We start from the raw sequence: 13,678 nt of genomic DNA, 5'->3' as shown, positions 1-13,678 counted from the left end.
AAGAGAACTTTGCCAGCAACCCTAAAGGCCCCTTCCCTGTGCCTCCAATCAGAATTCTCTCTCTACTGCCATAAGTAACCATTATCTTGACTTTATTCTATCAACCATTTTCCTTTTTTTCTATAGTTTCATTGCCAAAATGTGCATTCCTAGACACTATAGTTCAATCTCACTCTATTAAAAATAGGGTATGTTATAAATCTCTTTTAATCTTGAAGTTATTCCTCCATTCCTTTCCTTTCATTAAAATTTATTTGTTAAAGAACCTGGGACAGGGGCACATGGGTGGCTTGGTCAGTTAAGCGTCTGACTTCGGCTCAGGTCATGATCTCACAGTCTGTAAGTTCAATCCCTGTGTTGGGCTCCGTGCTGACAGCATGGCGCCTGGAGCCTGCTTTGGATTCTGTGTCTTCCTCTCTCTCTGCTCCTCCCCTGTTTGTGCTCTGTCTCTCTCAAAAATAAATAAACATTAAAAATAAACAATAAAGAACCTGGGACATTTGACCAATGATTTTCTGTGAACCCAGACTTTTTAAAAGTTTACTTTAACTCCAGTATAGTTAACATACAGTGTTATATCAGTTTCAGTTGTACAATACAGTGATTCAACAATACTATATATTACTCAGTGCTCATTATAAGTGTACTCTTAATTCCCTTCACCTATTTCACCCATCCCCCCACCTACCACCCCTCTGGTAACCATTAGTTTGTGCTCTACAGTTAAGAGTCTGTTTCTTGGTTACTCTCTTTTTTTCTTGTGCTCATTTGTTTCATTTCTTAAATTTCACATATAAGGGAAATAGTATGGTATTTGTCTTTATCTGACTTATTTTGCTTAGCATTACACTCTCTAGCTCCATCCATGTTATTATAAATGGTAAGATTCCATTCTTTTTTATGGCTGAATAATATTCCATTATATGTGTGTACACACACACACACACACACACACACACATTATATACATACATACATATATATACACACACCACATCTTCTGAGAGCCTAGATTTTGACAACTGCCATCTTTTGGTGCATTTCAATGTGTTCCCCTGTCTTCTGTATTTCCTGAAATCAGACTCAGATTAATCCCTCTGACCAAACTACAGGTAGTGTGTGTGGCAAGGCTAGATATATAATACCTGCTTTTTTCCTTCTTATAATAACACTTGTTGATTATCAGATCTTCATTTACTAAAGACTGTAAAATGATGATGTTCTGTTACTATAATTTTTTCATTTATTGATAGAATACTTTTATTATTTTTATTTTTTAAAGTTTACTTATAATTTTGAAAGAGAGAGAGAGAGACAGAGAGAGAGCAGGGGAGGGGCAGAGAGAGAGAGAATCCCAAGCAGGCTCTGCAATGTCAGCACAGAGCCCGATGCAGGGCTCAAACTCACAAACCATGAGATCATGATGTGAGCCGAAACCAAGAGCAGGATGCTTAACCGACTGAGCCCCCAGGTGCACCTTGATAGAATACTTTTAAAAAGACAATTCTCCTCATCTAATAATGGGTTGTCCTGTATTATATAGTCATATAAACAAGGCAGAATAAATGCTAGATTCTTTTCCTTTATTTAAAAAACTATTTTTTTTAATGTTTATTTTTGAGAGACAGAGCGTGAGCGGGGGAGGGGCAGAGAGAGAGAAAGACACAGAATCCGAAGAGGCTCCAGGATCTGAGCTGTCAGCGCAGAGCTGGACACAGGGCTCGAATTCACAAGCCGTGAGATCATGACCTGAGCCGAAGTCGGATGCTTAACCGACTGAGCCACCCAGGCGCCCCTCTTTTCCTTTACTGATAAGTTTTCAAGATAACAAATTGGTTCCATTATGTTCTAAGGTAATAATTTTTCATTTAATATTATTATGAATTCATGGATTTAAAAATATTTGCTGGGTTTCAATCAATTGCAATTACCATCATTTATGAAGCTCAAATTATACCATCAGATCAGTTGCAAGCCTCTTCAAGATGGCTTCTGAATGCTTCTGACAAGAAGTTTTTTCTTTATTGAGATATAATTCATATACCATAAACTTGCCCTTATAAAGAATACAATTCAGTGGTTTTTAGTATAGGCTTAGGTTGTAAAACCATCACCAGTCTCTAACTCAACTTCATGACCTGAAGAGAAACCCCATTCTCCTTACCAGTCACTCCACTGTCCCCTCCCCCACTAGTTCTTGGCAACCTTTAATCTACTTCCTGTCTCTATGGATTTGCCTGTTGTACACATTTCATATAAATGGGACCATACAATATAAGACCTTTTGAGTCTTGCTTCTTTCACTTCACATAATGTTTTCAAGATTTGTCCATTTGTAGCACATATCAAAAATTCATTCCTTAGTATGGCTCAATAATAATCCATTTATATAAATATACCAAAATTTGTTTATCCATTTATGAGTTGATGGACCTTTGGGTTGTTTCCATTTTTTTGGCTATTATGAATAATGCTGCTATGAAAATTCATGTATAAGCTCTTGTATGAATATATATTTTTAATTCACTTGTAGAATTTGATATACTTTGACATATATATGCATACCTGTAAAACCATCACCACAATCAAGATAATGAACACAACATTCCAAAGTTTCCTCATACTTGGGGTACCTTGGTGGCTCTGTTGGTTAAGCATCCAACTTCGGCTCAGGTCACGATCTCATGGTTTGTGAGTTCAAGCCCCACATCAGGCTCTGTGCTGACAGCTCAGAGCCTGGAGCGTGCTTCAGATTCTGTGTTTCCCTCTCTCTCTGCTCTTCCCCTGCTTGCGCTCTGTCTCTATCTCTCTCTCAAAAATAAATAAACATTAAAAAAAAAGTTTCCTTATATCTCTTTGTAATCCTTCTTTTCTCACCCCCAAAGCAACTATTCTATTACCACAGAGACTGCATTTTCTAGAACTTTATAGAAACCAAATCATACAGTATAAATTCTTTTTTGTATGACTTTTTAAATTCAGCATAATTATTTTCAGATTAATCTATGCTATACCATGTCTCAATAATTCATTATATAGCTTAGTAGTACTGCATTGTATGGATATACCAGATTATTTATGTATTATCACCATTAACCACTGCCACTGATCCAGACTGAGCTTGTTCCTAGTTTTTAAAATATCCATAAAAATATGGAAATGAACATTCATGTACAAATATTTTATGGACAATGTTACCATTTTCCTTAGGTAAATGGAGTAGAAGGTTTAAGAGTAGAATGGCTAGATTATTTGGTTTATTTAACTTTTTAGTAAATCAAACTGTGCTCCAATTCACATTCTCATCAGCAGTGAATTAAAGTTCCTCTACAACTTTGTCAATATTCAGGCAGCTCTCTGAAAAGTTAGACTGCTGTTTTTCCTCTTCCTCCTTCCCATGGGATATACCCCAAGTTGTGCATCTTCTCCACCTGTGACAAGCAATGATGGTACAGGAAGCTACCCTTTACTCTTCTTTGTTCTCAGTGGCATCGAAACCATGCCAATCCTGTCAGTGCTCCAAAAGAGGTGAGACAGGAACCAGTCTCACCCTCAGGCAGCCCTCCAAAAAGCTGGAAAATTGAATACATACTCTACTCTTCTCCTTCCCTCTCCCCCAAGGAGCTGCAAGCTGGGGCGTCCTCTCCCTGTGCTGAGCTGTGCAAGCTTGGGGGAGAGGCTGACAAGAAAAAGTGAAGTTGCTCTCCTTACCCATTTTAACGTGTCTGTTTGTACTCAGCTGTGTGCTCACTGCAAATTCTTAGCTGGATTGCATTTTGAACGGTACATCATTGTTAAAGCAATGTTTCTGTGGAAGAAGGACTAGGACTTCTTGTTCTAACATCTTGCTGATGCCACTCCCCAAATTCTCACTCTGGACTTTTTATCTCCTTCAATATTTAAGCATAGTTATTTTAATATGTGAATCTGGTAACTATTTTCTAGGTGCCCCTGTCTATGGTTTCTTCTGTATTTCTTTCATATAGGATTAGTCCTCTGTGTTTCTGGCTAGTTTTGGTTGAGTGTTGGGAATATTTATATATAAAATTTTACAGGTATACTTAAGGCCTAGAATGCAGTTATCTTGTTCCAGAGAGGATTTTCTTTTACTGGTAGTATATAGCTATATACTACAGTAGCATCAAGGATCACTAGAATCCATTTTAAGGAACTAAAATGATCTCAAGTTCCACTTCAGTTCCTCAAGGGACCTTATGTAGACCTTGACTCATTCCTCAGCTGTGGTCCTTTGTAGTCTCAACTCAAAGGATGACAGCTTTTAAAGAAATGTCCCTTGGTAAACCTGAACTCAATTTCCCCCATCCCTACGGGTATCGATAGTGTGTGGACAGCTTTTCAGTTACTTCTTCCAAAATCAACTGATGCTCTGGGAAAAACTGGTCCCAAATGTCTGGCTCACTTCTCTAGGTTTCCTTCTTTTCTCGGACCATGGTTTAGTCACCTTTACTGCTTCTGATACTTTCAAGAAGATGATGCTTATATTTACATAGCTTTTCTAGTAGTTATTGCTAAGAGGGTTAGTCTAAGTTACACAGACCACCGTTACCTGAAGAGAGATACAGGTTTTATAAATTTATACTTTATTGTAGTTTTTCTCAGTGGGAGTGCTACCAGTGTTTTTGAAGTAAAAACTCTTCTGGTGCACATACATCATGCATGAGGGATGTTTAATATCCCTGGTCATGGGCACTGAATGTCAGTAACATCCTTCTCCTCCCCTCATCAAATCATTGTAAAAACTCAAAAACATGCGAGGCTTGTAAGGCACTCATTAAGATAAAAGGCAGCATTTGGGAATGTGATATTATTATATTTGTGTCATTATTTTTCTATTCCTTTTCATGGTAAATCTTTGCTTTGATTGACCCGTTAGAGGTATACAGCCTCTTCTAAAAGTAAAAAAGTCACAGGAATAGTGTTTGGCTAAAATCAACTAAGTCAATGGTTAGGAGGGACCATGGACAGGCTGCAGGTAGTCCATGAAGCCCCTAAAATATTTTCTAAAAGTATATGGCAGGAGGATTTAATAAATAAGATATTCTTTAGAGAAGTAAGTGCCACCAGTGAGAGATTATCTATTTCATACACTTAAAAAAAAAAAAAAAAGTTTAATTAAATTAGGACTTCACTGAAATGACTGAGTAGAATCTTTCAGAGGGGAGAGAAAAAGGGATAGGTGATTTTTTAGTGTTTGAACTTCTGAAAGGAAATAGGTGTAAAGGGGTAAAAACTACTACTTGGGGATTGGTATCACCATTCATCTTTATTAGGATACTATAAAACTCCGCATATATTTACATTAATTTCTTCTGAGGCTTTCTAAATTTGACAATTGAAGTCACAACAGAAGAATAAGGATGGGGCCATTAATGAAAAAGAAGGGATAAATTATAGAGCTGAGCAAGCAGCAAAATTCAGCATGATATAGAAAGGAAACAAGAGGGCAGGAGTTTTGTATAAGGAATAATTCCATGGGGATGCAGAATATGAGCCCTAAGGAAGGGAAGGTTCCAGTGTAACTAAAAAAAGACCCAAAGACAGATGGAGAACACTGACAAAGACTGAATCAAGGAGAATGGGACACTCATATGTAGGCACATATAAAGGACAAGTAAGAGGTAAACAGGAATCTCAGGCAGCCGTGATCAGAAACATACTCACTTTAAAGTTATACTATTTCTATCTACAACTATATGGTCAACTAATCTTCAGTGAAGCAGGAAAGAAGAGACTCTTAAATACGGAGAACAAACTGAGGGTTGATGGTGGGGGCGGGGGTTAAATGGGTGACAGACACTAAAGGGGGCACTTTTTGGGATGAGCACTGGGTGTCATGTGTAAGAGATGAATCACTGGGTTCTAATCCTGAAGACAAGACTGAACTGTATGTTAACTAACTTGAGAATAATAATAAAAAAAGAATATCCAGTAGGAAAAAGACAGTCTCTTCAACAAATCATGCTGGGAAAACTGGACAGCAAGAGAAAAATGAAACTGGACCACTTTCTTACACCATACACAAAAATAAATTCAAAATGGATCAAAGACCTAAATGTGAGACAGGAAACTATCAAAATCCTAGAGAAGAAAACAGGTAACAACCTCTTTGGCCTGGTCCAGAGCAACTTGTTGCTAGATATGTCGCCGGAGGTAAGGGAAACAAAAGCAAAAATGAACTATTGGGACTTCATCAAGACAAAAAGCTTCTGCACAGGGAGGGAACCAATCAACAAAACCAAAATGCAGCCTATGGAACAGGATAAGATACTTGCAAATGGCATATCTGATAAAGTGTTAGTATCCAAAATCTATAAGGAACTTATCAAACTCAACATCCAAAAAAACCCCAAATAATGCACTTAAAAAATGGGCAGAAGACATGAAGGCACATTTTTCCAAAGAAGACATCCAGATGACTAACAGACATATGAGAAGATACTCAACATCACTCATCATCAGGGAAATACAAATCAAAATCACAATGAGATACCATCTCACACCTGTCAGAATGGCTAAAATTAACAATATAAATAGTGTTAGCAAGAATGCAGAGAAAGGGGAACCCTCTTGCACTGTTGGTGGGAATGCAAACTGGTGCAGCCACTCTGGAAAATAGTATGCAGATTCCTCAAAAGTGAAAAATAGAACTACCCTACAATCCAGTAATTGCATTACTAGGTATTTACCCAAAGGACACAAAAATACAGATATGAAGGGGTACATGTATCCCAATGTTTATAGCAGCATTATTAATAATATCCAAACTATGGAAAGAGCCCAAGTATCCAATGACTAATGAATGGATAAAGAAGAGGTGATATATATACACAATGGACTACTACTCAGTCATCTAAAGGAATGAAATCTTGCCTTTTGCAATGACATGGCTAGAGCTAGAGAGTATTATGCTAAGCAAAATAAGTCAGAGAAAGACAAATGCCATGAGATTTCTCTCATGTGTGCAATTTAAGAAACGAATATATGGAAAGGGGGGAAAAAGAGAGGGAAACAAACCATAAGAGACTCTATTTAAAAAAAAAAATTTAATGTTTATTTATTTTTGAGAAAGAGACAGAGCATAAGCAGGTAAGGGGCAGAGAGAGAGGGAGAAAGAATCTGAAGCAGGCTCCAGGCTCCAAGCTGTCCGCACAGAGCCAAACGCAGGGCTCAAACTCACGAGCTGAGATCATGACCTGAGTTGGACGCCCAATCAACTGAGCCACCCAGGCATCCCAAATCATAAGAGACTCTATCATTAAGAGACTTAATGATAGAGAACAAACTGAGGGTTGATGGAGGGAGGGGGGTGGGGGATGGGCTAGATGAGTGATAGGCATTAAGGTAGGCACTTGTGTTGAGCACTGGGCGTTGTATGTAAGTGATGAATCACTAAATTCTACTCCTGAAAACAATACTACACTATATGTCAACTAACTAGAATTTAAATGAATTTTTGGAAAAAAAAATTAGGACATTTGAGTGGCTCAGTTGGCTAAATGTCTGACTTCTGCTCAGGTCATGATCTTGCAGTTCATGAGTTCAAGCCCCCATCAGGCTCTATGCTGACAGCTTGGAGCCTGGAGCCTGCTTCGGATTCTGTGACTCCCTCTCTTTCTGCCCCTCCCCTGCTCATGCTCTGTCTGTCTGTCAGTCTGTCTCTCTCTCTCTCTCTCTCAAAAATAAATAATGAACATTAAAAAAAAAAAAAGAAAAAAATTTTGAAAAAAATTTTTATACTACTCCCTAAATGAAGTAAAAGGTATCCAATGGATAGAGGGTACTTTTTCTGATGTCCTCCCCACAATTCTTCAGCCTTGCCATTGCTAGAAAATTGAAGATAAAGTCCTGATCCAGGTGATAGATTAGAATAATGGGACTTTTAGTTCCATCTGACAAGGATTCTACGAAACTAATTCATCTAAGGAAAAGCAAACTATACTATCTATTCATTTTTGAAAGCATAAAGAAAATCTGCCTATTTTCTAAAAGTCGAATTGACTCCAGAGCAAAAGAGGCCAGGGTTAAAACTTAAAAAAAAAAAAAAAAAAAAAAAGAAAGTAAAGAATGAATACCATTTAAGATTAGGACCCATATAATTATATATTTTATACATCAGGTATTTAATCATTAGCTTTTATTCTCTTGATTTATGTCAGGTGACATGAGTTTCAGATAAATCTTTTTTTCATAGGCTTCTACAAGAGGACACTGACAATGGAAGAAAAGACATACCCAACTGCTGGAACAGGAGAGCCACACTAGTGCCTGTGACAGGAAGACTGTCATGCAAAGGAGTCTGGATCAGCTGTCTGTCTCCTGCACCCAAGGAGAACAGCTTCTGCAGAATGGGTGAAAAACACACATACACAAACATAAGTGATTTCTCTCATTTTCTTAAAACAAAAAAAAAATCCTTTGAAAGTTCAAATTTGTTTAAAAAAATGTTTTTTGGGGGGAAGCCTGGGTGGCTCAGTTTTGTTAAGCATCTGACTCTCAACTTTGGCTCAGGTCATGATCTCGAGGTTTGTGAGTTTGAGGCCCATATGGGGCTCTGTGCTAGCAGTGCAGAGCCTGCTTGGGATTCTATCTCCCTCTCTCTCTGTCCCTTCTCCACTTGCTCTCTATCTCTCTCTCAAAATAAAATTAAAAAAAAAACTTTTTGGGGGGGTGCCTGGGTGGCTCGGTCGGTTAAGCATCCAACTTTGGCTCAGGTCATGATCTCATGGGGCCATGGGTTCAGGCCACGCATCGGGCTCTGTGCTGACAGCTCAGGGCCTGGAGCCTGCTTCGGATTCTGTGTCTCACTCTCTCTCTGCCCCTCCCCCACTTGTGCTCTGTCTGTCTCTATCTCTCTCAAAAATAAAAAAATATGGAGCACCTGGGTGGCTCAGTTGGTTGAGTGCCTGACTTCGGCTCAGGTCATGATCTCACAGTTCCTGAGTTCGAGCCCCTCATCGAGCTCTGTGCTGACACTCTGCCCCTCCCCGACTTGTGCTCTGTCTCTCTCTGTCTCTCAAAAATGAATAAACATTAAAAAAAATTTTTAATAAAATAAATAAATAATGTAAAAAAAACAACTTTTTTTGAAGTCCAAATTTAGAGTAATGATGAGCCTATAAGATCCAATTAATAGATGCAAGAGTAATGATGAAACCAAAAATATTCAAATTACATTGTGCCCAAATGAATATGGTATGAGAAAATTCAATAATTAGAAAGCTGAAAATTTAATAACAATGGAGAAACAAAAATTAGTGACAATCATACTTAACTAAAAAATAAGAAAATATTAAAGTCAACATTTTTATGCCAATTATATGTCAATAAAACTTGGAAAACAAAAAATATGTAACATGAACCACATACGTAATATTTTAAAACTTCTAGCAGCCACAATAAAAAGTTTTTTAAGTTAAAAAATAAATTAACATAATAAAGTCAAAATAAATCCCACATGAGAAAGTTCCATAAAATAATTCCACAGCTTTAAAGTTTAGGTTCATTTGTAACCAAACTTACATCTTGTATTCTGCCTTTGTAGTAAGGGAAGAAGAATGAGGGAGGAGGGAATAGGAGGAAGACAAGAGGATAAAAACTTAAGAGTAACAGGACACCAGGTAAGACAAAAGAGTTAAAAGAGAAAGAACTGAGGGTTGATGGGGGGGGTGGGAGAGAGAGGAAAGTGGGTGATGAGCATCGAGGAGGGCACCTGTTGGGATGAGCACTGGGTGTTGTATGGAAACAAATTTGATAATAAATTTCGTATTAGAAAAAAGACAAAGGGCAAGGAAAAAAAATGTCAGTTTCATAGCAAGTATCATCTCTGTCAGACTGAGGAGGATAAACAATGTAATTTTTAGAGGGCTGTCCCCTTCCACAACATTACACAAGAATAAGCAAAATAAGTGAAGGAAGTCTTTTTTTTTTTTTTTTTTTTTTTAACTATGGTGCCCTGGAAACATTGAGACATAAAAGCTCAGGTTCTTATTTTTCGACTGCAGAGATGAAAATTAAAATCTTAAGACAAACAAGATGACTACTCTGAGAAAGTTTTATGTCAGTAAAAGAATTTAATGTCCTCATATGAGAGGCTCAAATATGACAAAAACCTTGGGAAATGTTAAGGGATAGCTTATACTTTCTGGAAAAGATCTGTGATTTTGGATGGTCATCAACATTAATATTTCTAAAGGTAGTTTAGAGTTTTTCTAATTTTTATCACTAAAAAACATTTTGATATAAGTTAATGAAATGAGCCATAGCTGTATAGAGGAGTAATAAAGGTAGAAAGAAGACATTTTAAATGTTCAGCTTAAAAACGAATATTTCCAAGAAAACGTAAACTAGAGTTCAAGTTACACAAAATATGACTTCTAATTATGCTATGTGAAAGGTGAGCCCTGTGTTAAAACTAACCTTATGACCTAAGAAGAGAATGGAATCTTGGGTCTCTAGAAGGCAGACCATAGGGACAATGCTTAACTAAGATCTTCTTTAAAATGAAAATATTTAAGGAATTCCATTTTTTTCTTTTCTTCAAAAATTAAATTAACTGGAGCAGAGGAGAAGAGGAACAGGCCCTCTTCCTCTCCCTTTTTATTCTATTTACCTGAGACCCTCCAGCCGCTGGGACAAGGCACGCACACAGGTTTGCAATGAGACTTTCCAAAGAGACATTCAAACTATCCACATATACAGTGTAGATCAAACCTAGGCAAGCCTACAAAGAGAAGATGAAAGAAGAGATTACTTTTTCATGGAAAAAATAAGCATTAAAAAATAAATTGCTGTGACATCTGCTCTTAAGGAAATTTCTTTTTGAAGCCAGTAAAGTATATTCCACAGTGACCATGGAATAAGTTTTAAGCAGCAAATGTTATTAAGTTTATTAAATTTTCCTCCTTGACCAGAAGCTCTAAATGAGCTTTTGCGATGAGTTTATAAAAAGCAGAACCATAATTTGTAAAACAGGTGTTTGTGCTGAGATAAACACTCTAGCAAATTTGTAGGGCTTAAAACTGTTGTGGTCTCAGCCTACTTTGCAAAAAGTCAAACTTCAAGATAAAAATTTCAAAATGTTATTGCTTTGTGATTCTTATAAATTCAGAATATTTGTTCTACAGAAAAAAATTTTGTAAATTATCAGAGGTTAGCAAAATAGAGACAAGATATAATTAACACCGTAAGCTCAGAAGAAGGTAGGTGGTAAAATGGAAGATAAAATGCAATCTTTATGAATCTTTCAGTTTATTAAAATTTGTGACTATGAAAAATTAGTAGGGATGCCTGGGTGGTTTGGTCGGTTAAGCGTCCAACTTCAGCTCAGGTCATTATTGTGGTCCATGAGTTTGAGCCCCGCATCGAACTCTGTGCTGACAGCTCAGAGCCTGGAGCCTGCTTCAGAATCTGTGACTCTCTCTCTGCCCCTCCCCTACTTGTACTCTGTATTTGTCTCTCTCTTTCCCAAAAATAAACATTTAAAAAAAAAAAGAAAAATTAGTATTTGTTAGAAGTTACCCATTGCCATTGGAATCTTGACACTAAGTTAATTCTTCTAGAATATATATAATCTCAAGAATATGGAAAAGTTTTCCAGAAATTATGTATTAATTTCCCAAGTCCTTCAGAAATTTTAAGGTATATTTTAAAATTTTTAAAAACCTTTATTTATTTCTGAGAGAGACCGTGCGAGTAGGGGAGAAACAGAGAGAGACACACACAGAATCCAAAGCAGGCTTGAGGCCCTGAGCTGTCAGCACAGTACCCGGCGTGGGGCTCGAACTCACGAACCGTGAAATCATACCTGAGCCAAAGTCGGACACTTAACTGAGCCACCCAGACGCTGCAGAAATTTTAAGGTATATTTTTTATATTTTCCAAAGACATCTGTGATTTCGGACAATAATCAACATTACTATTACTAAAGGTAGCAACTGAAATAAGAAAAGTAAGCCCTCTTCTTTCAAAGCTTAAATGTATAAAAAAATTTTTTTGCATTTAAAAATTCTGAGTGTGTCAAAGAGACAATATCTGGAAGTAAACAATATTTTAAAGCTATGTTGGAGACCAAAACTATTTGAGATTTAGATATTCAATCTACTGAGCCTGGTCTCCTCAAAAGAAGGTAAATAAAAACACAAAGTTGTTATACTGCTAGTACATTTTAAATTTGCTACAGGCAATCAAATGATTTCTTTTAGATTCATAAATTTTGGAGTCAGTAGCCATGGGATCTATTTAAAAACAAACACTACATCCTTATAAATTTAAATAGTTACATTAATCTAGGTATGTATTTCATCCAACATGAATACATTTTTTTCTATTAACACTACATTTATTTTATTGATGAACCTCTAAATCAATTCAAAGATATTTTAAATACAAAATCTTGTTACCATGATTCACTCAAAGCAGATTCACACAATAATATAAATCAATAATGACAACTATGAGTTCTTTACCCTAAAAATTTCTGGATAATCTAATCTGGATACCAACACCAGGCTTTTGGGAGCAAATACTTCTGCAGGCTGAATTAAACCAGACCCTTCCACTTCACCTTCAATCTCTTCCTTCTTTGTTCCCTAGAAAAAGATGCACTGAAATGAACAGACAGAATTTCTAGATTTATAATTCACAAAAGATAGACATATCACACATTTTCATGTAATTTACAAAATAAAAATTATTTATAAAATATAATTTATAATATAATTTACAAAACTCAAACTAAAAATAAAGATACATACTTTGACAGGAATCTAAGAAGCAAGTAAGTAGACAAAGAAATTATAAAGAAAGCCATGCTTATTTCAATTTTGAAAAGCTCCTTATGCTCCAGATATATACCACAACTTTATGTGAGCATTTGGTTTCTATGTGAGATCGGGAATCAAAGGTAAAGAAGACACATTAACATTATTTTAGATAGTGACCCAAACAACTAAAAATGATACTCACTTAAATGGAGAATCAGTTTTTAAGAAAAGATCTATTTTAGAAGGCACTAATTTTCATTCTTGTTTTTCTACTTGTACCAATCTTTCAAACAAAAGTGATGCTCATTTAGGATTCTAAGGCTTACAGAATGCTCAGTGCTCTTAGAAGTGAAACCCGATCAGCTCTAAATTCCTTCTGCTCATAAGCAACAATGTTGATTTTTTTGAGAAGAGAAAATATCTTTCTACACAAAACTAAGTTTCAGAATGTACTTACTGCCATGGAAATGTACACTTAATAATGGTTAAAATGGCAAATCTATGTCATGTACATTTTAGCACAATAAAAACATCTATAATAAAAAAATACCCTACATTACAATGACTAAAAATACTGGTTAATGAAATAAACTTTGAAAACTTTTGTTCCCATTATGTGTCAACAAGTATTTCCTGTGCACCTACTGTTCCATTATACTATATGATGCACTATAAAACTTATAAATAAAATTAAAAAAAAAGACAAGGTAGTAAAGCATTCAGATTGATTTCTAGATGATATTCTAAGATGCCAGGACATTTTCCCTAACTAGAATGTTCTTTCTTTTCCATTAATCAAATTTGCAGCTCAAAAATCTGTCTTCCTTCCTGAAGCCTTTCCTTTACTTATTTTTCTTTTAATTCTCAGCACAGTTCACCAATATATCACACATCCT

The 13,678-nt window shown here is 36.2% G+C and overlaps 1 protein-coding gene across 5 annotated transcripts in view; it reads right to left on the bottom strand.

Annotated features, from left to right (window-relative positions):
* The window catches only part of SBF2 (SET binding factor 2), a 479,282-nt gene that overhangs the window by 239,189 nt on the left and 226,415 nt on the right, over positions 1-13,678 (bottom strand). For all 5 annotated transcript variants that reach the window (XM_053899995.1, XM_019456278.2, XM_019456281.2 and 2 more), the window contains 3 exons: positions 12,486-12,608; positions 10,631-10,741; positions 8,254-8,359 (listed from right to left, as the gene is read on the bottom strand). In XM_053899995.1, the coding sequence (XP_053755970.1) occupies positions 8,254-8,359; positions 10,631-10,741; positions 12,486-12,608 (340 nt within the window). The remainder of the gene's footprint in view (positions 1-8,253; positions 8,360-10,630; positions 10,742-12,485; positions 12,609-13,678) is intronic.

This window comes from Panthera pardus, unplaced genomic scaffold, assembly GCF_024362965.1.
Source record: "Panthera pardus isolate Hobbes unplaced genomic scaffold, ASM2436296v1 HiC_scaffold_12, whole genome shotgun sequence".
Classification (NCBI taxonomy): Eukaryota; Metazoa; Chordata; class Mammalia; order Carnivora; family Felidae; genus Panthera; species Panthera pardus.
The sequence above is the reverse complement of the archived record's forward strand: the minus strand, read 5'-3'. Positions and strand labels throughout refer to the sequence as shown.